Genomic DNA, 24,721 nt, shown 5'->3' with positions numbered 1-24,721 from the left:
CCGCTGGTCAGTGAAGAAAAACAGTAGCAGAGCTCCCCCTGGTGGTGAATAAAGTCTGTTTCAGGCCATTAGAAACCACACAATTACAAAGCGTTCAGGAGACCACTTTATATTTACATCATATACATTTTGTAACCTTTTGGACAATTAAAAAAAAACACACACAAAAACAGTTGTTTCTTTTCTGTTCGTGTATTTCTGTTGAATATTGTCTCTGAACACAGTAGGAAGTCAGGTGGAGTCATACGACGCCGGTTGTCTACCGCAGTGTCAGGTAACCGTGGCGTAGCCGTAGCATAGCCGTGGCACGGCTGTTCCTGCTCCCAGCATTGCCTCTCTCAGCTAGCCTGATCCGGGGGTCCAACCAGAGAGGCTGCCGCCGCCATGCGCTCCCTGCCCAGCTGCAGGGTGTGTTGGCTCGGGCCGAGTCGCAGGATCCTCCCGCTGCCCAGACACTCACCACCGCGGTAGAGAACCGCAAACTGGAAGGAAGTGGGGGGGGGAGGAAGAGGGGGTTGGGCTGTTACCTGTCCAGAGGAGAGAGGGGTGTGTGTGTGTGTGTGTGTGTGTGTGTGTGTGTGTGTGTGTGTGTGTGTGTGTGTGTGTGTGTGTGTGTGTGTGTGTACCTGTCCAGGTGTGATTGCTCTGATGGGTTGGGAGAGTGTGATCCACAGCGATCCGTCCATGTTGAGAGTGACAGTGCAGGGAGCTGGAGAACAACCAGAAGGAAAGGACGACTTTGGCATTTGGGGGGCCTAGTTCCCACCGTTTTGAGCTGCCCAACCCTGCCAAGAGGCTGCAGCGCATGCATTCATACGTTCATTCATACCATCATTCATACGTTCATTCATGCTTGCATTCGTTCATACGTATGTTCATTCATGCATCTATTCCTAGGTTCAATCATCCATTCATTCACACGTTCAATCATGCATGCATTCATACGTTCATTCATCCGTTTTTTCATCCATTCATTAATCCGTTTATTCATGCATGCATTCCTCCGTTCAATCATACGCTCATTCATACGTTCATTCATGCATGCATTACTCCGTTCAATCATGCATACATTCCTACGTTCATTCATCCATTCATTCATCCGTTAATTCATGCATGCATTCCTCATTCATACGTTCATCAGCAGGCAGGCCCAGAGGCAGCTCTTACTCAGAGGCATCTGGTGGATGAAGCGGAAGTGACAGTCCATCATCTGGGTCTTGACGAGCACAGGAGGCGGGTCTACCGTTATCCAATGGAAACGGCCCGTTTGCAGCGTGTCCCGAAACAGAGCCGGGTGGTTGGTTGTCGGACCCTATGACATAACGATGACATCATGGTGACACATGTGACTCGTGGCCGTATGACCCCCAGGCCAACTCCGTCACACATTGCGCAAATGTGTAAGAGATCATGGAGCACCTGAGAAGAATATTAATGTACACCAAAAAGATTAGCAAAAAAACTTTTGTAGTTGCACGAAAGATCCTGCCAGGTTTTGGTTCCAACAACTGGATTCCATTAGTTGGATCTCAGGCTTGGAGCCTGAAAACAAGGAACGGATTTTACCGGCTTGACCTGGAGTTTCCTAGAGTTGTTCTGATACCGATACCAGTATCGGAAATTCCTCCGATACTGCATAAAATGAAGAAGCCGGTATCGGCGACATTTACTACACAGAAAAAAGAGCATCACAAACAATATGGTGTTATGCTGCATTCGTTAACGGTCAGAGGTGAATAGTCGGAATGGGAAACACGTAATCTCTGACCTAAGTGCGTTCGAGCAACCAAGTCAGAAAAACATGGAAGTATGGATGCTTGGTATGGTATGGATATTATTATTATATATGATATATGTATAATCATTGTAATATTAATTACAGAAACAGTAGTAAGGGAATCGAGTATTGGTGCCATCTTAAGAGAAACTTTCAAAAAGAACAAGTGCCACTAGTAGTTACAATGCCAGATGTTGTATCGGTATATACTCGGTATCCTCTGTCACAACTGTTCTGCTCAGTATAGAAACACAATAACATAGAGAAGGTAAATATTACAACATAAAACCCCTTTTTCACTCTCTCACCACAAAGACTTCTCCGGTGGTGACGTCCTTGTCCACGACGAACCAGGGGTCCTTCAGCCCCCCTATCCGGGCCCTCTGACCCAGGGTCAGGGTAAACCAGCCTGGACACACACACACACACACACACACACACACACACACACACACACACACACACACACACACACACACACACACACACACGTTATAAACTAACTGTGTATATAACTCTAAATATAGATCAAGATATATCTATTGATATAGATATATATTTATCTAGATCTGTAGATCCCATCTAGATCTGTAGATCCATCCATCTCAATATAGAGATAAATAGATACATAGATATATAAATAGAGCTATATTGCACTATACTGTATATGTATTTATTATTTCATTCAGATACATGCGAGGCGAGGGCGTTTCTGGGACAGTCGGCACCTGGAGCAAAGGTGTGACTGAGGGGGGAACTCACCTCTGTGGCGACCCATGACGGTCCCGTCCTCCACAGACACCAGGTCTCCTGGCTGGGGCTCCAGGTACTGGGAGGGAGGAACACACACACACACACACACACACACACACACACACACACACACACACACACACACACACACACACACACACACACACACACACACACACACACACACACACACACACACACACACACACACACACACACACACAGCGCAGATTTTTCACTTGTCCGACTATTTCCGGGTCCGGGCCGAGTTTCGGGTTAGTCATGCACGGTGCAGTATACACGGGGTAACGAGAAGCGGGAACAACTCACGACCAACTCACGAACAGCGATCGTATGGTCGCAAGAAAAACAAAACGGTTTGAAATTCGGGTCGCCCCTCGTGAGGGTAAAGCAAGCCGCATCAGCACATCGTGCCGTATAGTGTGAGAACATGAATCACGTGCTGCAAACTCTTTAAACCTGCGATTTAGTCGTACAGTTTGAGCTGGTGCCGAGTCAAACAATTGAAAATATCGTACAGTGTCTGCCCGGCTTTAGTTACACTAAGTTCAATCATGTGTTGTGCTCCCTTTGCTGTCCAACCCTAGAGCCGGGTTGCGACATTATAATTAATGTTTGTAGAGGTTAAGAAGTTAGAGGGTGTCACAGTGGACACTACCAGATAGTAACAGGAATTCAAAATAAAATAAATAAAAAACAGACAAAGAATATAGGGCAATTATATATAATGTCTTGCATATCATTAGGCCCTACAATGGGAGTAATTATTAAGTCCTATAATGGTATGTGTATCATTCACTCATATGGTATATTCTACTTCCTCACCTCCAGGATAAAGTCTTCAAAGTTCCTCTCGCCAATGAAGCAGATTCCCATACTCTGGAAACAAACGGCAAACAGTTCATCATATTTTACAAGCACCTTCACGCTGTCATCCACGATGACTGACAGTCTTTCAGATACACGTAATTTATTTAGGCAGGTAGGGGTGCAGTTAAGTTGTGGATATTGGGAATCAAACTCAGAACCTCCATTTGTCCGCCTAGACCGCTGTTTAGACAGTGAGCCCAGTGTATGGTTCACAACAGTTCCGTTCCGTTTCTAACCATATTTTGTGTCGGTGTTCATGGTTCTTAACATTCTCAGAAGTTTCCACTAGATTCTGAATAGTTGCTCTCTCTTCTTGAATAAACAGGATTGTCTTGTATTGTTTATCCATATAAATATTTTTATAACGTGAGCCCTACCAACACTGATGCCGTAAACATTTATCCAGGCTTAAGGCTTAGATGTTTTATAATCCTGAATCTATTCATTGGTCCACTATCAGTTTACTTTTGACTGAGTTTTCTACGTCAGTCGGCCATGTTTGTCGTCACCTCTTTCTTTGTCAGCACGTGGTGAAGCCCCGCCTGAGCCGCCATCTTTTTCACAAAGTCCTTGGTGAGTCCGGCCAGCGGGAACATAGTGTGCCGCAGGGCCTCCTGGGAGATCTGGCTGAGGAAGAAGGTCTGGTCTTTAAAGGGGTCGGCACCCTGGTGTAACCTCACCGCTGGTAGAGGAGACGTAGAGATGATCTCATTATTAGTGTAGAACGAAAGGGCTGAGAATGATGTCATGGTGATGTCATTGTGAGCGTAGAGCAGGGGTCACCAACACAGTGCCCGCGGGTCCTTGCGGGCACCATGGCGCCCGCAAGGACCACATGAGGCGCCCGCAGGCCTGTTCTAAAAATAGAACTACTCATTCTTGAACAACTCTTTCACACCTTTTTTAAGTCATTGTTGGTAATTATTGTGAGAAATCATTAACATGACTTAATTAATTAACATGTCTTCACATAGATGAGCATCATTAATAATTAATAGTAATATATAACTAAAGGCAAACTGAGCAAATTTGTTATTTTAGAAGAGTGTATAGAACTGGGTGCCCTTCGTATGACTCAGTGCCCATGAAGTAGCTCTCAGGTTAAAAAAGGTTGGTGACCCCTGGTGTAGAGGGACAGGTTGAGATGATGTCATGATTGCAGCCCGATGATGATGATGATGATGTCATGGTGTGGGCGGAGGTGATGGGCGGAGACGTACGGTTGCGGACCTCGAAGCGGTCCTTGAAGCGGCCGGTGAGTGGAGCTACGTTCTTCTGCCGGAACACTTCCTCGTCCTCTTGGGACGTCCTGGCGTAGTGACCCGTTGCCATGGCGTCAGCATCTAAACAAACGATACACCACACCAGGCGCGTCGTTAGACCTGGGCATTCGGGGCTATAGCCCCGGATCTTTTGGGATCAGCCCCGGATCTCTGCCGTAAAAAAAAAAAAAAAAAAAAAGTGTATATATATATATAGCTGCTTTCATACACGTAAGTACTGGCTGCTCTTCTGAATATATGCTGCATCGTTGCAGCAACATTGAAGACGATCGCGTTGACTTCTGCGGTCTGTTCTGCCTCCATGCTGTCTGCGTCAAACCAAAACAAACCTGAGTGACAGCGGCCGCACTTATCCCGCCTCCTGCACATGTACGTAATATCCCTCCCCTTGCAATGCCGGCGCTGGCACTGGCCGCGGGAGCAAGATGTTATTCTAACAAAAATGCATCAATCATTGTTTTATTCTTTCATTACACAATTTATTTCATTCTTATGAATAAAAAAATAATATAAATACATATATAAATCTAGCCAACTTGTCAATCAAAATTAGTCTTGTCTTGTCTCTCTAGTGGTTGTTCATTCTAAAACACTACAATATTTTGAGAAGCAAATGGTTGCAGCCTCTATAGGCTTACTGTGGCGCTGATGTGAGTACTGTATGCATGCAATACTACTACTCATAGTAATAATCAGAGAGGGTTGAGAAACAGTGGGTTGACAATCCCTTCTGGTACCTCATTTTGAAAATCCCCAAAAAATAAACTTCACATAGGACTGTCTTTCAATTTTTAATACATTGCTTTGGAGGTTTTCAATCTAACATCCCACTGGTTTGATTTTACCTAAGAGAAAAATGTTTATTTTTTAAAGCATCCACAGCAGCCATAATAATGAGATTATGAGACAATGAGAATGAAGCGGCAACAGTGTGACTGTGCAGAGTGAGAGAGATGTCTTCAATGGATGACCAGGGATTGGTGGTGGCGTTACCCAGGAAGGGCGGCTGTAGTTAACTGCAAGCAACAGAACATGAATACATGTAGTGAAGTGGAGGAAGGAGTCGAAATGAGACTTCATTAACAGATTCATGTACAGCTCAGATTTATATGGAGATAAGGTTCTTAAACAACTTGCATACAGCATAAGCAAGTAACAGAAAGTCTGGGAAGATTATTTTTTCATTATTTAAATCTACAACCTGGTTACACGTCGCGCGATAGCGCATATCATTTCATGCAAGCGAGTGTTTACTTCCTGGTTACAGGTCGCGCGATAGCACATATCATCTCATGCGATCTTAAAGAGAACTTGACGTGAACAGTTTAGGAATGCATATTCCGGGAAAACATTAGAACTCTGAAATGCTGACTAAATATAAAGCATGTTTTTATCTGTAACATTAAACCTACACGGACAATAAGTAATAACTTAAAAATGAAACATAAAAGCAGACCACTACTTACTTGCCGTTGCCTGGCTTCTTGACATGTGCACGCAGGCTATATAGGCTATTCTAATGTCTTATTTTTGCCCTGGCGCTCGGCATAGGCGACCTATGTGTTGGGGGCGCCCTTAATTAATTAATCGATACATTAATTAATTAATTATTTAATTAATTAAGATACCGTAGCACGCAGGAGTCAGGATGGTGCTCCCCCCGGGCTAAAGCCCCGGATGTTTTCAATTGCTAACGACGCGCCTGCACCACACTAAAGTATCCCTTAAGTACTTTGTTTAAATACAAAGGATTAAGGACTTTAAGACAGTTTTTAAATAAATGTGAAATGTACCTTATGATCAAACTGCATACCGACTAATGTATCGTCTCAGGAGCTGAACATTGAATTGGTACATGGTGCAGACTTTCAGATGGAAAGATCAGCCGATAAGTTAATCATATAAAACGCACATATTTGACACCTACCTAAAGTGTTGAGAGCATGTTTGCAAAAATGCTTGAACTTGATGTGCTTGTTGCACAGAATGTCGGGGTTTGGGGTCCGGCCCTTCTCGTATTCGCTCAACAGATCACTGGCCGTGAAATGAGATACACATTTACAACGCGATAAAAAAACATTAAAGACAACATAATATGCATTGTGTGTGATTTAGGAATTTGACAAGGTGACCCAAGTACCTAAACACTTCGTTCCAGTACTCTTTGACGTAGGAGACCTGATGGAACGGGATGCCGAGGACCTGACAGGACCGATAGGCGTCCTCGCAGTCCTTGTCTGAGGTGCAGATGCCTTTCTCATCCAAAGAGTCCCAGTTCTTCATGAACACACCACTAACATGATAACCTGAAGACAGTAACCAAAGACAAAGTATTCTTCGATACCAATGACAAACGTAATATCGTTGTGTGTGTGTGTGTGTGTGTGTGTGTGTGTGTGTGTGTGTGTGTGTGTGTGTGTGTGTGTGTGTGTGTGTGTGTGTGTGTGCGTGCGTGCGTGCGTATACCGTTTTCATAACATTTGCGACATTCCTTATAAATAGAATTGTGTTACACAACAATCGTTGTTTTCTTACCCATTCGCTTCAGTAATAAGGCGGCTACAGAGCTGTCCACGCCCCCGGACATCGCACAAACCACATGTCTAATTACACCCATTATTTACAAATGTTATATCTCCAATATTGATATTTTAACTTATACAACACAGGAGTCAGGCCACTAAAGCGCTGCCGACGGGCGCCGACATGACAGCTGTGCACCCCTAAAATGAGTCCGACCGGGAACGAGGAACGAGCCCCCCTCCTTAGTTCTGCCATTCTCAGTGAATCTGCGCTTGAAGAGAGTCGGGACTTTCCTGAGTGGACGTAGAGAAGCTGCCAGAAACCAAACAAAACGAACAATAACCAGAATACATAATACGGTTGGTAGATACACATGTCTCACTGATATACATGTGATTCCCCAAACAAAAGTTTGACACATCTTCGCGAACTTGTACGGGAATGGCTGGTCAGCACTTAAACCGTTATCTTCTTGAAAGTTCCACTGGACCAAAAACCAAATTTGTTTTGTTTTAAACATAGTGATTCGTATTATGTAATCGTCAACATATTAATCTTCGTCATTCTATCAATGTTACTGAAATAAATGAGTCTCACATTTCGAGAAAAAAAAGTAAAATCCGATAATTTTACGCCATTCTCCGCAAGACACGGGTCATCTTCCCGCTCTGCTGCGCCCGCAGGTGGCGTTACTTTCTTGACGTCAGACTACCTTTCCCGATAGATTAACGCTACGGTGTGTGTGGATCTTTTCATTTTCGACAACTTCGCTTTTCTATAATAGTTACACAACGACTGTAAAAAAAACTATTTTTTTAAATCACAAAGTGTTCAAATTCAATCAGTATCAGAGGGTTCCTTAGGTCATTAAACCTCTATCTTCTGCATTTATTCAAAACCGAATTAATCTACTGTCGTATCACAAATTAATATTAACAAAAACACATTTCTCTATAGAATCACATTTACATTTTAGTAAGGATGTTCAAACAAACAAGTGCAAAGAATTAACAATTGTTGGTTGACCCGTTCCCCGTATACAACAAAGATAGCTAGGATAAGATGCTACACAATTCCCAGAATTTTTTAATTAGTAATATTATTATTATTATTAAGTGCAAGGACCTACATACAATTAGTGCGCAAACATGTGTAGGTTAACCCATTCCCTGTATACAACAAAGTGTGTGCTGTGTGTTTGTGACTGAATGGGTAGATGGGGGATGTGACCGCTGACTCCGTCACCCTGAGCCTGCTGATGGAGGCCCGGGACACGGTGAGGGGGAGCCCGCTGGGGGTGGTGCACACGCCCATGGTCTGCTGGTGTCAGACCTCCCTGCCTCCGCCCCCGGTGCCCTGCAACATACACATCAAACTGGAGAACATGCAGAAGACAGGTAGGCCACTCAAAAAGACAGCTGATGTATCAGGCTTATGAACCATTTCTAATGCAATACACCATTTATGATGTAATAATGCATTCATCTCCACATAATAGACAGTCTCTTTTAAACTCAAATTGTTGAGTCTGTGACTTGAGTGGCCTATGACCGGGATTATGTTACTCAGACACCTTCCTCTTCTTCACACCACTGTTCCTTGATGTGGACGTATGATTGCAATAACAGTTTGGGTTGGAACGATGCTTTTGGAATGTTCCGTTGTCTATGAGGTTTTCTGAACCCCCCCCCACACATTTTCTCCACTCGAGCAGTGATGGTGCGCCGGGATGGCACCGTGTATTCAGGCTCTATAAAGGCCATGAGATCACGGAACCCCTTCTCATCCACAAAAGTCAGAGACAGCATCTCTTTAGTGATCATCGATGTAATCAGCGTTGTGATCTTCTCTCCACGGCCGGGATAACAGCTGCGTCTTGGGCGGTGAAAATAGCCGACACACTTGGTTGCTGCGGGTCCGCCTTCCCGAACTCACCGTTGTGTTTCAGGACCATGGGTTGCTCAATTTCTCTGGTCGCTCAATTTCTCTTGGCATATTTTGCATTCCACCTTATGATCGCCTATTTCTGTAAAATATTTCCATTCTTCACTGCGCTTTGCTCTAACCGCCGTCTCTCAACTTTTTGAATTTAGGCGTTGTGCACACGGCACGGCACACGCCACACAGAAAATTGATACTTTTGCTTCAGAAAACTAGAGTAGATTAAACTTCATTTTGTCTGAGTGTGTATGTGCAAACTCGAGTTTACCTGTCCACCAACCTACTGGACAGGTAAGGTACTCGAGTAATCGATTCGTCAGACCCATTTCTACTATACAGTAAGCTTATTAACCATTTCTGATGTAATAAACCATATATTAGGCTTATCAACCATTTCCGATGTAGTAAGCCAAATATTAGGCTTATCAAACGTTTATAATGTAATAAACCATATATTACCTTTCTATATCTCTTTCTACCCAGGCTCCTTTAAGATCAGAGGAGTAGCCAATCAGTTCGCCAGGAGGCCAAAGGGAGGCCACTTTGTCACCATGTCTGCAGGGAACTATGGGAAGGCGTTTGCGTACGCCTCCAAGCACTACGGCTCCAAGGGCAAGGTGGTGATGCCAGAGACCGCCCCCCTCTCCAGATCCGCCCTCATACAGGTGAGCCCACATGCTGTTGTGTGCTTGGACACGAAGGGTTACAAACCTATCACCACACACACATGACAGGAAGCGGTACAAACACACAACCATGAGTAGGCGACTATTAACATGCCAACAGAAACGTAACAACAGAAACATTTGACCATGAACATACAAATAGAAGCACGCAATCACAAATAATTCAATAAATAATTAAAGCTGGAAGCACCATTTAACGGGGGCCAAGCCTAAAGCAGACCAATAAGACCCTGAAAGACCATCATTGTTAATTTGACCTATGCTTCTTTAAGTATAACAAGTTTGATGGTGATTGACTCAAGGTTGGGTCAAGGGTCAAGGTAAAATTTGTACGATTTTTAGCCTCTGGCAGCCATGTTGTTTTGTCAATCTACTTCATCTTATTTGAGCAGTTTGAACTTTGGTCCCCAACAGCCACTAAGTTAGACCCGCTCAAATCAAACATTCTGTCTATGAACTGTGTTCATTTTAGTTACATGCCTGGCAATGACAATAAAGTGTTCATTCATTCATTCATTCATGCCACGCCCATTTTGATGAAACGCCCTAATTGAAAATAAGTGGATTTCATCTTGTTAAAAGATCATAGGAGTCAATCTTCATGTTGATATTAGCATTCAAGTCTTAACGCGTTCTAAACCACACCCTTTTTAGAAGCCAATGGCTCCTTGGTTCTTTAACCTTTATTGTATAGACTTCCCTTTATGTCACATTAAAGACATTGGTCCATAGATGATATGTGCTAAAGGATTTTGTCTAAGTCAAACAACCAATCCTTAGGGATCTCATGGCCCTGCGGTCTTCGGTGAGGGTTTCAGCTTCGCAATAATATATACAACCACCAGTTGGTGCCGTTTCAATTCCATTGAAAAAGCTTTATAGCAGCCAGTCCCTCCAGCCTGTGTCATAGTGATCTGCCTCGTCGTCTGACATCTGGCCTGCAGTTCTGCAGTTCTGTAGTTATGTTTCGTGGTGGCAATATGCTTATCAATGGAAGATTTCCGTTTATGTTCAACCACAATGTTGCATGCAGTGCAAAATAATTTCCCCCCGCCTTCATGTAGAATACCAGGATACTGCTTTTCGCGATCTTTCGCAGTTATTTTGGTCGGCAAGTGTGAAACATTGGACGCGCACATGCTGCATGAATGCTTGAATCGCTTGAACGTAGTAAACACGGAAGTAATGCAGAAGGTAGTTTGTCGACGTCAGTGATTGGTCAAATTTGCGGGAAAGTTGTGGTGGTTAGTTAAAATTGCGACAACGCCCTCAATTCGCGGTGATTGGTTGATGTTGCGTTGAAATTGCAAATTGCGACATCGCGAAATCCAGGAGTGTCTGATTACCAATGCATTATTTAGCTTTATTACACTTGCATGGGCACTTCACAACTTCCGGCGGTCAATTATTTTTGGATAATTCATTGGCAACGGATGAATAATGACCGCTGTCAAGGTAAACAAAAGGACTTTTTGCCTTTGGTATCACTCCGCACGTTGTCCGGTACCTTGTCAATGTAATAAGCGGGATATGATTCAACCCAAGCGCTGTCGGTTGCTAAGCGACGACGTCAACGTCTTGGGCAGACTATTTCTCTGCTGATCAACACTATGAATGCTGGTAACAAATACATTGTAAATAAATTGTTTCGTTTTGGGAAGTAGCCGTGTAATAAGCGGGATAATGTATAGAACTTCGCCGGTCATTATCGAAAAATAAGCCCCTTCATGGTGAAGCAAGACACCTCCGCTGCGCGTCGGTGTCCTGTTCGCCCTGTCGGGGCTTATTTTCTCGATAATGACCGGCGTTCTATACATTATCCCTTACTTATTTTTTGTACCTGATGGAAGTTTGTTTTTTTCCTACGTGTTTTTTGCTTTGTTAATGCATAATAATTAATGCTGTCAAGTGATTAAAATATGTAATCGCGATTAATCGCATTAATGTCAGTTAACTCGCGATTAATCGCGATTAATCGCAATTAATCGCTATTTTTTTTCTATTCTAAATATCCCTTGATTTTGTGCTGCTAGCCTTTTAGTGAGTCAGAGAGTGTTGAGAAGAACAGTAATAAAATATATTTGGTATGATGGATATAAAAGAGAGACTGCAGTGAATTCAACCCGGTCCACTTGACATCGGGTAGGTGCATGACAGTGGTAGGCCTACCGTAAAACTTCAATAGCCCAGGCTTTTATTTTTTTCAATCACTGAACTTTCGAACAAAACTCTTGCTCAGCAAAGATGGGAAATACTATAACATTTATTATTTAAACCAGTATGAATAATCCTACCGTACGTAAGCCTATACACATTACCAGGCTATCGAATAACGCCCACACACACACACACACACACACACAGACACAGACACAGACACACACACACACACACACACACACACACACACACACACACACACACACACACACACACACACACACACACACACACACACACACACAAACACACACGTGCGGTGGCGGAGTGGTAATCGGGAGAGTCGGGAGAATTCCCGGTGGGCTGTTAACGTTTCGGGGCTGTCGGGCTGATTACTGCGGGATAACAATATTGCGTTATAATTGATTTGCCTCAGGTGTACTGTGAAGTGGTTAAAACTGTTTTTGTTGGCAGGATAGCAGAAACCATCAACTTGCGCTAGCCTAGCACCAGCGATCTCTGCAACCAGAAGGACTGAATCAAACGTGTTGAAAACGGTCTCCAATGCTATATAACTTGGAAATTAGGTCCAAGTCTAACCTCTTAAACCCGAGCGCCCCCGGGGGCGGGGGCAGCTGCGCCAACGTGTGCTGTAAACAGCTGTCAACAGCACCACCATGCTCCAACATGTCCATGGTGCATACCCACGTAACTTGAAGAGGCTCGGCTAAAGCCCATGATAACCATTTTTACCTAAACAAAATACAATTCTAACACCAAGCAACTAAATGAGCCCATAGCAAAACACGCAAAACGTGCATGCGCTCATACTGGCCGCCGCCGATTTCGCAACTTCATGCCACCCAAACGATATGTCATATGAAAGCTGAGGCTTCACAGATTTCAATGATATCACTGTCATCACTCCACGACCAAAACTCACTGAACTAGCAGCCAAAGAAGAGCAAAATAAATAAACAAATAAAACGTTATACAATGTGATACTTTTGATTGATCAAAGGGCACCATATAGTCCGTCTGGACCTACCTGTACTAAAACCTCTCTAAAATCACTTTATTCACTTTATTAGCATTTATCCTGGAACAGGGTACTCATCAGATGTTGTTATATGTTTCCCTAAAGGTTATGGGCTACTATCCCATAGTTTCAAGGTGGTATTCACTCTAAATAATGTGTTTTCTCTCGGCGAAAATTTAAAATTGACATTTCTTACTATGTTCTAGCTGAATTTACTCTGACACAGTAACATCTATATTGATTCTGACACTTCTGCAGCCACCTCACAGGTGTTACCTTCTTTTTTAAACCAACTTTATTTATATAGCCCTTGTAGTTGTGGAGGCATACTCTATTCATTATGGGCATGTCATTTCGGGCAGGAGGCCTGTGAAATAGGCCTAGGGCTTAACAGGTTAAGGCTTGTTCGCATTTTGCATTTTTTGGTAAGGTGTGTGGAAGAGAAATTGACTCGCCCCAACTGAAAATTAGTCCAATTAGTTCCAAGCAAAGAAAATGATGTGTGTTAGACGTTATGTGTCACCACTCGGCTATTTTACAGATTTGAAACAACCCAAGCATTTTCTCCCCACGGTACGTCCATCCAGCGCCCAACCCTTTGATCGACCAATCAGGAGTCGATCCAAATAATAACCGTTAACAGTTCAAACAATAACTTGTCCAAGTGGCAGGGAAAGCACTGAGAAGAACAGCTAACGCTACCGCACGAGTGAAAAAGAGGAGATTTGTGAACCATTATCAAATTGTACGTGCATTTCAGAAGCAGGGAGACTATAGAAAAATGTCAAATTTGTCAGTTTGCCGTTTGTCTTTTCAATATGTTAACCTGCATCTTATTTATTTTATTTATTTATTTCAACCGCGACCTGCCCGCAATTCGTCCCAGTATTGCTTTTTTCTTCACGCATTCCACACAATCCGTTGATTATCCGCGGGTATTACCGCCAACGGCGCATCACTGCTAGTCTTGACTTTAGTTAGTTCTTTACTAGTTAGCATGTCTTCCGTCCATCTCCCCCATGATCACCAACATAATTAACTCCTCCCTCACTACTGGTACTGTACCCCCCACTCTCAAGCTGGCTGCCATCACTCCCATCCTGAAAAAACCTGGTGCTGACCCAACTGACCTTAACCATTACCGGCCCATCTCCAATCTCCCTTTCATCTCCAAAACACTTGAAAGGGTGGTTGCCGCACAACTACAGTCCCACCTTGACACAAACAATCTCCACGAACCGTTCCAATCTGGCTTCCGTCCAAAACACAGCACTGAAACAGCCCTAGTCAAAATCACCAACGACCTCCTCCTTGCAGCCGACTCTGGATTACTCACCATTCTCATCCTTCTCGATCTCAGCGCAGCATTCGACACCATCTCCCACCCTCTGCTCCTGGACCGCCTGGCTGGCATTGGGATCACTGGTGCTGCACTCTCCTGGTTTACATCCTACCTCACCGGCCGTCAACAATTTGTTCAACTAAGCAACCACAAGTCTGGGTGTTCAGGTGTCTCACTGGGTGTCCCCCAGGGGTCAGTCTTGGGTCCACTCCTGTTCACCACTTACCTCCTCCCGCTGGGCACACTCCTCCGTCACCATGGGGTCCATTTTCACTGCTACGCTGACGACACACAGGTCTACATCTCCACCAAACCCACCGCTGCCATCCCCCCCACCTCCCTCATCACGTGCCTGGAAGAGATCCGGAGGTAGTTGAGCAGGAACTTCCTGAAACTCAATGGAAACAAGACCGAGGCCCTGCTCATCTGATCCAAATCCACCCTCACTAAATCACACCCCAGCTCCACTCACAATCAACGATGGATTCCCAGTACCCTTCTCCTCCAAAGTCAAGAGCCTCGGCGTCATCCTGGACAACACCCTCTCATTCGCACCCCATATTCACAACATCACCCGGACTGCATTCTTCCACCTCCGCAACATCGCCAGACTCCGCCCATCACTGACCCAATCCAGCACTGAAATCCTAGTTCACTCATTTGTCACATCACGCATAGACTACTGCAACGCCCTCCTCACCGGACTCCCCACCAAACTCATCAACAGACTGCAGATCATTCAGAACTCAGCCGCCCGGATCATCACCCGCACCAAATCATCTGACCACATCACCCCTGTCCTCATCCAACTTCACTGGCTCCCAGTACACTACCGCATCCAATACAAAACCCTACTCCTCACCTACAAAGCTCTCCACAACCTAGCCCCCAGTTACCTCTGCGACCTCCTCCAAGAATACACTCCCTCCCGCTCCCTCCGCTCAACCTCTGCTGGACTACTATGTATCCCCACATCACGACTCACTACAATGGGTGCCCGGTAGGGATGTGTCGGTCGCGACTGATTCGTTACAAAGAACGAATCCCGAACGTGAACGACAAGAACTGGTTCCCCAAAACAAGAAGAACTGGTTCTTTGATTCTTTTTTTTTAACATCAACCAAACATATGGTCACGTAAATAAAATATACAAACGAACAGAGCTCCGTCTCCCCGCGACTTATATTGATTGAGTCTACAACTTCCTCAAAGATTCAGCCAATGAGAGGTAGCAATGGTGTTTGAATGACACCTGGGTAAACCAATGACAAGGCGGTACCGTCGAATATGCGCGCTTACTCTCTCTGACGTATCTTGGGTCATACCATTCGACTCATATATCCCCCTACATTTCTTCGAAAATAGACTTGACCTCCATCTGTTTATTGGATAAACACATTTCCCAATCCCAGGAGTCTTTGCTCCATTCTACGTCAATTTAAGAACAAACAAAGAAATTAAACTGCAGTTCGTATTTTTTATTTATGACCATGCAAGTTCTGTAATGCCTGAACAATGAAGAATTAAATGTAAAGTAAAATAGAATTATAAATGTAAAACCATGAATGAAATATAGAGAGTAAGCAAGTGGTATAAATATTGGTGGGACGTTCGACATACTATATGGCAGGCATCTCCAAACGGCGGACTGCGGCCTTGACGGTCCTATCCGGACCAACGACCAATTAAAAAAAAAAAAAATTATAATTTTTATTTTTTTATTTTTAATTTTTTTTAAGATGTAATCTGACGTAACGAACGAATCAAAACGAACGAATCAAATAAACGAATCGTTATAGTGAACTGAACTGAAAGAACTAGTTCCCGGAAAAGAATCATTTTGCCCATCCCTAGTGCCCGGTCATTCAGCTGTTCAGCACCCGGGCTCTGGAACTCCCTCCCCCCACACATAAAACAGTCAGACACCATTACAACCTTCAAGTCACAACTCAAAACTCACCTGTTCAAACTCGCACACAACGTCTAACTGATCACTATTTTGATTATTTGTTTGTTTTGTTTAGTCTTTTTTATTTTAATTTTTTTCACAATGTCTTGTTTTTTTTAAACGATTTATGATGACTATTTGCGGGATTCCCTCGCACAACTGGTGGCGGGGTTCCCTCCATGTCAACAATGGATATGTCATTGCGATACCCAAAATTTCTGGCATGCCAACATTTTCGTCATGGGGTTTTCGAACGTCGCAGATTAAAAATTTGCTTTTCAAAGTTTGCATTTTGGATGATTGCAAGAGCGACACCATTGGCCCAATGAGTGAAAAATGTCATCCACATTTCATCCACACTCTCTGTTGCAACCACCTTGTCTAGGGGTAGTGAGGGCTGTCACAGATGAAAAATGGCTGTGTTATGGACGGCAGATGAGCGAGTGGTTGAGGAATTATAATGACCTGGAATAACAGATGATGGGGAAAGTGGGTTTACTGAACCATCAGAGAACAGGTGAAAAAAAAAAAAAAAAAAGTAAGACAGCACAAGACATGCAACAGGTTCTTGGGACTCATGTATTGCCAAAGAAAATAACCAAACAAAACAGAGTTAATTTGTTCATGGCAAGAGAATCATGATAGATCAACGATGTTCCAAGCACTTGGACGGCACACCTCTTCCAACTTTTCTCCCTTTCTTCCACTAGCTCTTCTTTGCAGGACACACCTGAGTCAGGACGAGATTGATCGTGTTCTTGATGATGTCCGGGGGCGGGTGGATATTGTGGGGGCTATGATGGGCTAAGGTCATCTCCCAGGCGTCCACAAACACAACAGCCAGGCCCATGAACATGTTCCTGAGAACCCTGCCGAGCTGCAGCGAGAACCAGTCGCTGTGGTTCAGGCTGTACTCCTTGTCCAGGGCCCTTAAGTTAGGTGAGCGGATGATCACCAGGGTGCCGGGGCCCCGGACCAGGAGCCGTTCCAGCGCCCGGCGGATGTGCCGCATGCGGCGTATGTATACCTCCACGGGGTAGGGGCTGAAGTGGGCCCAGAGGCTGAGGGCCACCACGGTGTTGGGGCCTCCAGGCAAGCGGTCCAGCTCGTTGGCCACGTAGCGGAGCTCGCTGGCGATGATGGTGGGGAAGCCGATGGGTACGTTGTGAGAGCGGTAATTCAACAGGATGTTGTGTTGACAGTCCACCGCCATTAAGGGCCCTGTCCACGATGTGCTGCGCAGGTTGAACTCTTTGGTTTGTAGGAGGGACGGAATGAACGAGCACATTGGAAATGATCAATGGGACATGAGGAATGGCCACAGAATCGTTGGCACAGAGAGAAGGGTGTCGGTGCTCACCTGGTACAAACGCTCTGAGGTACTCAAACCACTGCCTCATCGTGGAGTCTCCGTACATATTCATCACCTTGCCAGTCAGGCACTGGGTGATCGATTTGGCGTCAAACTGGCGAACAGGTGTTCCATCGAATGACCTCCAGGAGCCTTTGTAGTAATACCCAGCAGGATTGTACTTGACCGGCCCTGCTTCGATGCTGCGGTTTCGTAACTCTGAGTCATCTAGGATATGAGAATGACACAAATGTCACAAGATGAAATACATACAAGTGGGCGCCACCACCACATAATAAACCTCCTCCATTGAGCGTAGCAATGATTGTGTACCTATCTTCTTTGGAAGTACATCTATCCGATCAGGTCCTGACGCATGGATGACAACTTTGATGTTTACACGGCTGTGAGTAATAAAAACAAACAAGGATAAAGGACATTTCCAAAGTTATGAATGAAGGATAAAGCAGGGTTCAGCGCCTGACCTCTGAAAGAGCAGCGCTTCTTTGTTGGTGACGAGGTCCTTCTTGTAGCCTCCCTTGAAATGGTTGATCCTGGTGTCACAGCTCAGCCGCTTGGGCTTCAAGCAGTACCAGGGCTCTCCGGTGTGGAGGTCTGTGTAGTTGCACAGCGGCTCCTGTGGCCGATTGTGCGGCAGGCACATGTTGCACACGGTGTTCTCAGACAGCTTGCCCGAGCGAAACAGACTCCGGAAGAAGAAGCGGTCGGACCGCTGCTCCCGGAGCCGCTGCAGCACGGCCACCGCCTCGCTGGAGTGCACCATGGTGATCGTCACCTGGGCCGGACCCTCCCACAGCAGGGGGAACAGTGCCGAGTAGGAGCCGTTGAGGTGGTCCACCACCGTGCCCGCCACTCCTGCCCCCAGCTTCGGGGAGTGCAGCCGTGCCACCAGGAAGTCCCCCCCGTAGTGCTTGGGACGGCCCTGGAAGTCCTGCATCTGGACCAGGGCCTCAAGCTGGTCCCCCACACGCCGCTCCCTCCCGCCCTTGGAGGGCAGAATGGCGAACAGGCTGTGGACGGGGTCACTGGTCTGGTTGAGGGACGTGGGGGCGGGGGGCTTGGGCCAGACGATGGCGTCGAGGAGGGCGCGGTCCTCCAGGGCTTCGTCGGGGGTGGGCTCCAGGTGGCTGCAGATGGTGTGGTTCTTGTACGGAGGGAGGGGTCCCTTCTGGGCTAAGGCAGGGTGGCTGCTGTTCTGGGGCTGAAAAAGCATAGACGCGGTGTTGTAGCTCAGGTTCTGTGGAGGGCGAGAAGGGAGGTCCGGTTTAAAGTGAGGCTGACTGTGGCATTGGATAGTTGTCTTGATAACTAAGGCACAAAGCAATATATATATATATATAAACTCAGCACAAAAAGTAAGGAAATTTGTTTGGTCGATTATTTCTCTGTGGTACCAATGCTTTTTGGCAATAAATCTCATTCCGTTGGAAAGCCTGTTTAGTTCCCTATTTGATTTCAAGATTTATGGTAGCACTTTATATTAAGATACACATATTCACCATTAACTAGGTGCTTACCCATTAGTAACATACTGGCCCTTTATTAGTCATTATTAGACACATATTAATACCTTATTCTATCTAACCTTATTTTACCCTTACTACATTAATTAAGATTTCACCAAATATAGCCTCCTAATTACTGTCTAATTACTGTAAATAAAGCCGTTATTGGATATGAGTAACAATGATAATAACCAAGGCACCATTGGGGCCCTGTAGAGGGCCAGTAGCACAAGAACAGTCATTCCCTCTTATTACTCTGAATTAGTATAGACTATTCTTATGGAATACAACGCAAAACTACAAGTGGTAATATTACCTGTATTAACTATTAATTAAGTCTTAATAGACTTAATTAATAGTTAATAGTCTTGTCATCTATAATTTGTTTATAATTTATAATTTAATCTATAAACAAACTATAATTTATTCTTTCACTCTTATTTTTCATTGCTATTTGCAATGTACCGTATATCGAATTGTAAATATAACCCACTATACTAAGAGATGTCCACTTCTTACTTTAATTTTTATTTTATTGTATTGTATTTATTTATTTATTTATTTATTTATAATCTTTAGTTAGCTTGTATGGTATTTATATTTATATTGTATGGAGCACCTGGAACAACAATGGAACAACAATTTCCCCCCGGGGATCAATAAAGTATTTCTGATTCTGATCTGATTCTGATCTGGTCACCCCAGACAGGCATGTCTGTGCGCTCCGAACGTTTGTTCTCCACGGCAGATAACATCGTTAACAAAAAGAGAGCCGCACCTGATCCGGATCATGTTGATAGACTGGTTTTCCTAGCTAACAAAATAAAGGAATTCATTTATTGACATTATAGGCGTTACTCTTGCTGCTGTCTCCTGTTTAGTTGGCAGGTTATTTTTGCGCTGTGAAGTTCTAATTCATTTTTCTTTTTCGCTCATTGAGTAGCCAATTTTCTTGTTATGCATAGTGGCATTTCATATTGATTAGTTGATAGCCTATTTCCAAGGTTATGGTTCGATATCTGTTCCAACTTAATTTTTCTCAAAAGTGTCAGGCCTACTCTGCATAACGCGTTGAGTGCCCTAAAAAGTGCTATAAATTAAAAGAATGGCTTTTATTAAGGTGTATTTTGTATGTATATTCAATAGGGCCAGCAGCAAGTTGCAATACAAATATAATTAAGGAAAGCAAATTGGATTATTCGACCTAAAAGCCCACTGATTCACTAGGGAATTGTAGTATTAAGCTAAATGTCACTTGGTAACACACCCAATATGACCAATGCAACACTAACCTCCAGAGTGAGAATGTTGCGCAACAGGAAGATGAGACCAGAGAGTGCGAGGAGAAAGAAGATGAGGGCACGCCTGGACAGAAGTCGACTCACGGGGTCCCCCTTCGGTTGCCCAGGGTTAGCTGCCGCTTTGTGTTTATCGGTCAACATGGTGGTTGTGATGGTTGTAGGGTCAGAGCCTGTTTATGTGTCCAAATAAACAGGAAGTGCTGCTAGATGGTTTTGTTACCTGTCAATGACATCAGGGCCCATTAGCACAACATTTTCCTTTTAAATTCAGGTTGGGAATCATTTGAATATTGGTACGTTCAACTGTGCTCTGTGACCAAGTTTCTTTTGTTGAGTAGCATTGACAAATTCATAATCTTAATATTATTTTAATATCATATTTAATGCATTTGCCATGTTTGAGTTTTTGGGTGAAGTAGTGGATTGTTTTGTGATCCAAGAATTTCTATGAAAGCAATATAACTCTTGCCCTCCCCTTGGATTTCTGTCACTGGTAAACAAACCCCCCAGTTATGAGCCCGACCCAAGCACGTTCCGTCCTTTATCTTATTTCAAGATCTCATGAAACTTAACTAGGTAGCCTTCTTCTCCAACATTCAGGTTGAGAGCCCTTACCCCCCTCGGTCTCTTTCGTAGTATTACTATTTTGTGCACAATTCAGTGTTAAGTTTCATCCTGATTGTAAAGATCAGGGGCCGTATTCACAAAGGATCTTAGGGCTTAAAGTAGGTCCTAACTGGCGAATTTATGAGTAACTCCTAAAAATAATGGGCGTGTCACTCTTACATTTTTGACTCCTAACTTTTATCACTAAGAGCAATTCACAAAGTATTTTAGGCCTAAAAGTAGCACCTAAGTCTAGGAGAGCTTAAAGGTCCTCAAGAGGACTCCTAACTCAGTAAGACCTATTCACAAAGAATCGTAAAATGGCTGGAGACAATGGAAGACTGTGTTAATGAAGAGATATAGGCTAAATCGTGAGGGTATTAAACTTGTTGTGGAGTTGGTGCGGGATGCAATAACATCCCCGACAAACAGGAATAATCTGATTAGTCCCGAAATAAAATGTTTGGCAACACTACGTTATTTAGCAACAGGGAAAATGCAACTTTGCAATGCCGACGATTTAAGAATATCACAACCATCAGTCAGCCGTGCCATAAACCAAACTATCAACGCGCTCTCTAGACCACATATCATCCAACAGTTTATCCGGTTTCCTTTGGACATTCAACAATTACACAGGAGGATTAAAGCCAACTTCATGGCAGTTGCAGGTATGCCAGGTGTTCCATCAACACGCAGGTTGTTTTTGATGCAAATTTTAACATAGCCTGCTGGATGTTGTTGCAAAGTGGCCTGGAGCTACCCATGATTCGCGCATTTAAATGGAGAGCGGTCTGTGGCAGCTTTTTGAGAGGCACCATGTAGGAGTTGGGTGTCACTTGCTGGGTGACAGTGGCTATCCCTGCAAGACGTGGCTCTTGACACCCTACCTCAATCCACAACCGGGAGCACAGTTAAAGTATAACATGTAAGTGATTGCGCAGATTACGCTCAGTCCTATGCGTATAACACATCGTATTGGCTCTTTGACGCCTTTTATTTGTTGAATCGTTATTTATTATTGTTTACCGTTTTCCTCCATATATGTTAGAGCACACAAACATACACAAAATGTTGTGGAGAGAGGAATTGGGCAGATGAAACGTCGGTTTCATGTCCTCCACGGCTAAATACGCCTCACCCCAGAGAGGGCAAGCACAGTCATCACTGTATGTGCATTCTACACAACCTCTGCAAGCGGAGGGACATTCTACAGCCAGACGATAATGATGATGATGACGACGACGATGAAGAGGACGATGACCACGATGATGATGGCGATTAACATGACAATGAATTTGGCCGTGTGGAACCGAGTGGACTGGGATTTAGGGATCACTTTGTGAATACACATTTTAGGTAAACACCCTGGCACAAATCAGTGAACACACATTTGCGTAGTTCATAACATTTATTTTCTTTCAATTTTTCAATTGTACGTATTTTTATTGTTTGCTTTCTCTCTCTCTCTCTCTCTTGAACGTGCAGGCTACAACGTCATTAGTCTGCACAAACTTGTCATCATGTGTGTATTCTGCTAGCTGCACTATAACTACTTAATAGGAATTCATTTCTAGCCTAGGCTATTTCCTTGTTTTTCTGTGATTTAGTGGGCTCGTCTGAACAACCAATCACCGAACTGACCGCTTCTAAACTCGTGCACGAGAATTGACGTAAACCATAGCAACGGTGCGTCACTCTTAGGTCACTCTTTGTGATTCATCCTTAGTAAGAGTAGGTCTCAGCGGGGGGAAATGCCAGCAACCGGAAGGGGAGGAGTCGCGGCCAAATCCGACGCTAGGCAATAGACGCTGTCCACTTCCGTTCAGCCAGACTACTTATTTATAGATCGTTCTTTTGGTATGTTTTCAACAAGGTTGGTTAAGCACAGTAGAAGGAGACCTTGGAGACTCGATGTATTTATATTTCAATAACAGTATAAAATCAAATAGAGGTTACCTTAGTCTTACATGATGAAGAAAAAATTCATCAGATGCTGATCTGCTGCTGGAGGGAGCCGGCCACTTGCGTTCTTCTTCCTTTCCTCCTTCTTTGTCGTCTCGCTCTGCCTTACGTGTTCTTACAGTAGTTGTACTGGATATCCGACATTCGTCAGGAGGATTAAGTAGGCGTGTGCATCAACACGCCTACTCCACATCACCTCGTCGACCTCACCCTTCAACACATACCAGGTGTGCCGCTCTCCGTTGGGGACTTATTCATGCAGTCGCATTGGAGCTTATTGAATGTCAGTTTTTGCCCATAGAAGGCAAATCCGTAAAACATAGACTGTTAAACAATAGTCCCGGACCTCGGAGATGATCAGAACAGCCGGTCAGGTGAAATTGATTGATCAACAGAATAGCAGTCTTATTTTATATGCCAGAGACCTGCGTGCAGTTGTTAGATTGCACATAACATCTTTGCATATTTAGTCTTCTTTTTCTCGACTATCCAGCATTCTCTCAGCATTCCCTTAATTAATGGCCTCTGTGCGCAAAGACAGGTGGGATTTCCGACGCTCCTTTTACAGTAAACCACTTCACAATGAATGTTCAAATAACCCCCAGAGTTCAGTGTCCATCAGTCCCAACATTTAGAAACAGAATCGAAACGTCCAAGGGTGATTTGGGTCAGTGGGGATTTTGGGAGAGACTGGTGAAGGGCCTATGTCTTGTGCCAAAGGTCCACAGCGAATGAGGGTCGACTATCCCCAATGGCGAATGTCAGTGTAGGACACTAAAGCGCTTGAAACAAAGAAATAGTCACATTAATTAATTTAAGTACAATGATAATAGTAATGACATTTCTATGAATGACCTCATGTCGGAATGGCGGGACATTTGAAAAAAAGTAAAGTACCTCAACTCTGACAATGGATACAGAAATTGTCGGAGTGGTCAGTCCGCCAATAGAGAAGAGTAACAACAAACAACAAACATGAGGAGAGGAATTCAGCAGCAATTGGTTTCCCTTGGGCAAGTCATAACTGTTCTTTCAGTGAAGTTATCATTGGCTATTTTAACTTCCATCCATAGACGAAGAAATAGAGAAATCACAATGTACAAAGCGGTAGCAAGGGAAATACGAGGAGTGCCTTACGTATGGGAGAGCACAATAGGATGATGACGTTACACGTTGATGTCGGCAGGGTTTCTATGGCCGGTCGTTATGCGGAAATCGGAAAGACTGTCAGTCCTGTGTGTTCAAAAATCACTACGTCACAGCTGCTTCGAAAAGTGTGTTTCCGTCTCCCATTTTGCGAATTTACTCTCTTTCACATTTCTCAAAAACCTCCTCAAGCGAGCGGATAAACCTTTTTGCGAATTAGAGGATTTTAATGCGAATTTTGGTGTTTCCATCACCGTTTACTGATTCGATACTTTAAAGTTCGCATAAAATCAGGGGGATGGAAAAGCACCTAATGTCAGGCTGGGGCTATATCGGAATGGAAGGTGGTCCCCGCTGGAACGCTGGCTCTGCGACTACTTACCAATCCATGTGACCGGATGCTGTTGTCCCTCTCAGTGGTTCAGGATCCCTGCTGTTTCCTTCTTCTAAAAAAACCTGTGTTGTAGGGTGGTGGATTTGCCT

General features: G+C 44.2%; 3 protein-coding genes across 6 annotated transcripts in view; 1 reads left to right on the top strand and 2 right to left on the bottom strand.

Moving 5' to 3' along the window:
- Nucleotides 1-7: 7 nt before the first annotated feature.
- Nucleotides 8-7,456, bottom strand: trmu (tRNA 5-methylaminomethyl-2-thiouridylate methyltransferase). Its single transcript, XM_056578321.1, has 11 exons — nt 7,240-7,456; nt 6,845-7,010; nt 6,632-6,738; nt 4,642-4,764; nt 3,931-4,103; nt 3,377-3,430; nt 2,540-2,606; nt 2,086-2,186; nt 1,168-1,312; nt 627-709; nt 8-482 (listed from the first exon to the last, which is right to left on the bottom strand). Exons 1-11 carry the CDS (start codon nt 7,319-7,321, stop codon nt 339-341), a joined length of 1,245 nt encoding a protein of 414 aa, XP_056434296.1. The 5' UTR covers nt 7,322-7,456; the 3' UTR covers nt 8-338.
- Nucleotides 7,457-7,465: 9 nt separating this feature from the next.
- The window catches only part of srr (serine racemase), a 90,490-nt gene continuing 73,234 nt past the window's right edge, over nt 7,466-24,721 (top strand). The window contains exons 1-3 of the mRNA XM_056578323.1: nt 7,466-7,586; nt 8,444-8,624; nt 9,652-9,833. Of these exons, the coding sequence (XP_056434298.1) occupies nt 8,444-8,624; nt 9,652-9,833 (363 nt within the window). The 5' untranslated portion in view covers nt 7,466-7,586. The remainder of the gene's footprint in view (nt 7,587-8,443; nt 8,625-9,651; nt 9,834-24,721) is intronic.
- Nucleotides 15,634-23,909, bottom strand: LOC130372342 (NXPE family member 3-like). 4 transcript variants are annotated; one of them, XM_056578312.1, is made up of 6 exons: nt 23,087-23,909; nt 20,513-20,741; nt 18,180-18,952; nt 18,028-18,098; nt 17,704-17,922; nt 15,634-17,594 (listed from the first exon to the last, which is right to left on the bottom strand). In XM_056578312.1, exons 2-6 carry the CDS (start codon nt 20,660-20,662, stop codon nt 17,050-17,052), a joined length of 1,758 nt encoding a protein of 585 aa, XP_056434287.1. In that variant the 5' UTR covers nt 20,663-20,741; nt 23,087-23,909; the 3' UTR covers nt 15,634-17,049. The 4 variants fall into 4 exon arrangements, with proteins under 4 accessions (XP_056434287.1, XP_056434290.1, XP_056434288.1 ...); XM_056578315.1 differs by having other exon boundaries at nt 23,098-23,909; XM_056578313.1 differs by lacking the exon at nt 23,087-23,909 and having other exon boundaries at nt 20,513-23,072.

The sequence above is a fragment of the Gadus chalcogrammus genome, chromosome 19 (assembly GCF_026213295.1).
Source record: "Gadus chalcogrammus isolate NIFS_2021 chromosome 19, NIFS_Gcha_1.0, whole genome shotgun sequence".
Taxonomy (NCBI): Eukaryota; Metazoa; Chordata; class Actinopteri; order Gadiformes; family Gadidae; genus Gadus; species Gadus chalcogrammus.
The sequence above is the reverse complement of the archived record's forward strand: the minus strand, read 5'-3'. Positions and strand labels throughout refer to the sequence as shown.

Bases quoted from the DNA above. Each gene is read 5' to 3' on its own strand.
- LOC130372342 (XM_056578311.1), bottom strand. From the start codon at position 19,135: ATGAGATTTATTGCCAAAAAGCATTGGTACCACAGAGAAATAATCGAC. The intron at 17,923-18,027 runs GTACACAATCAT...CTCATATCCTAG, and splicing joins TGTACTTCCAAAGAAGATAG to ATGACTCAGAGTTACGAAAC. The intron at 17,595-17,703 runs GTGAGCACCGAC...TACAAACCAAAG, and splicing joins CCTCAGAGCGTTTGTACCAG to AGTTCAACCTGCGCAGCACA.
- trmu (XM_056578321.1), bottom strand. From the start codon at position 7,321: ATGGGTGTAATTAGACATGTGGTTTGTGCGATGTCCGGGGGCGTGGAC. The intron at 710-1,167 runs GTAAGAGCTGCC...GTTGTTCTCCAG, and splicing joins CATCCACCAGATGCCTCTGA to CTCCCTGCACTGTCACTCTC. The intron at 483-626 runs GTACACACACAC...ACTTCCTTCCAG, and splicing joins GAGCAATCACACCTGGACAG to TTTGCGGTTCTCTACCGCGG.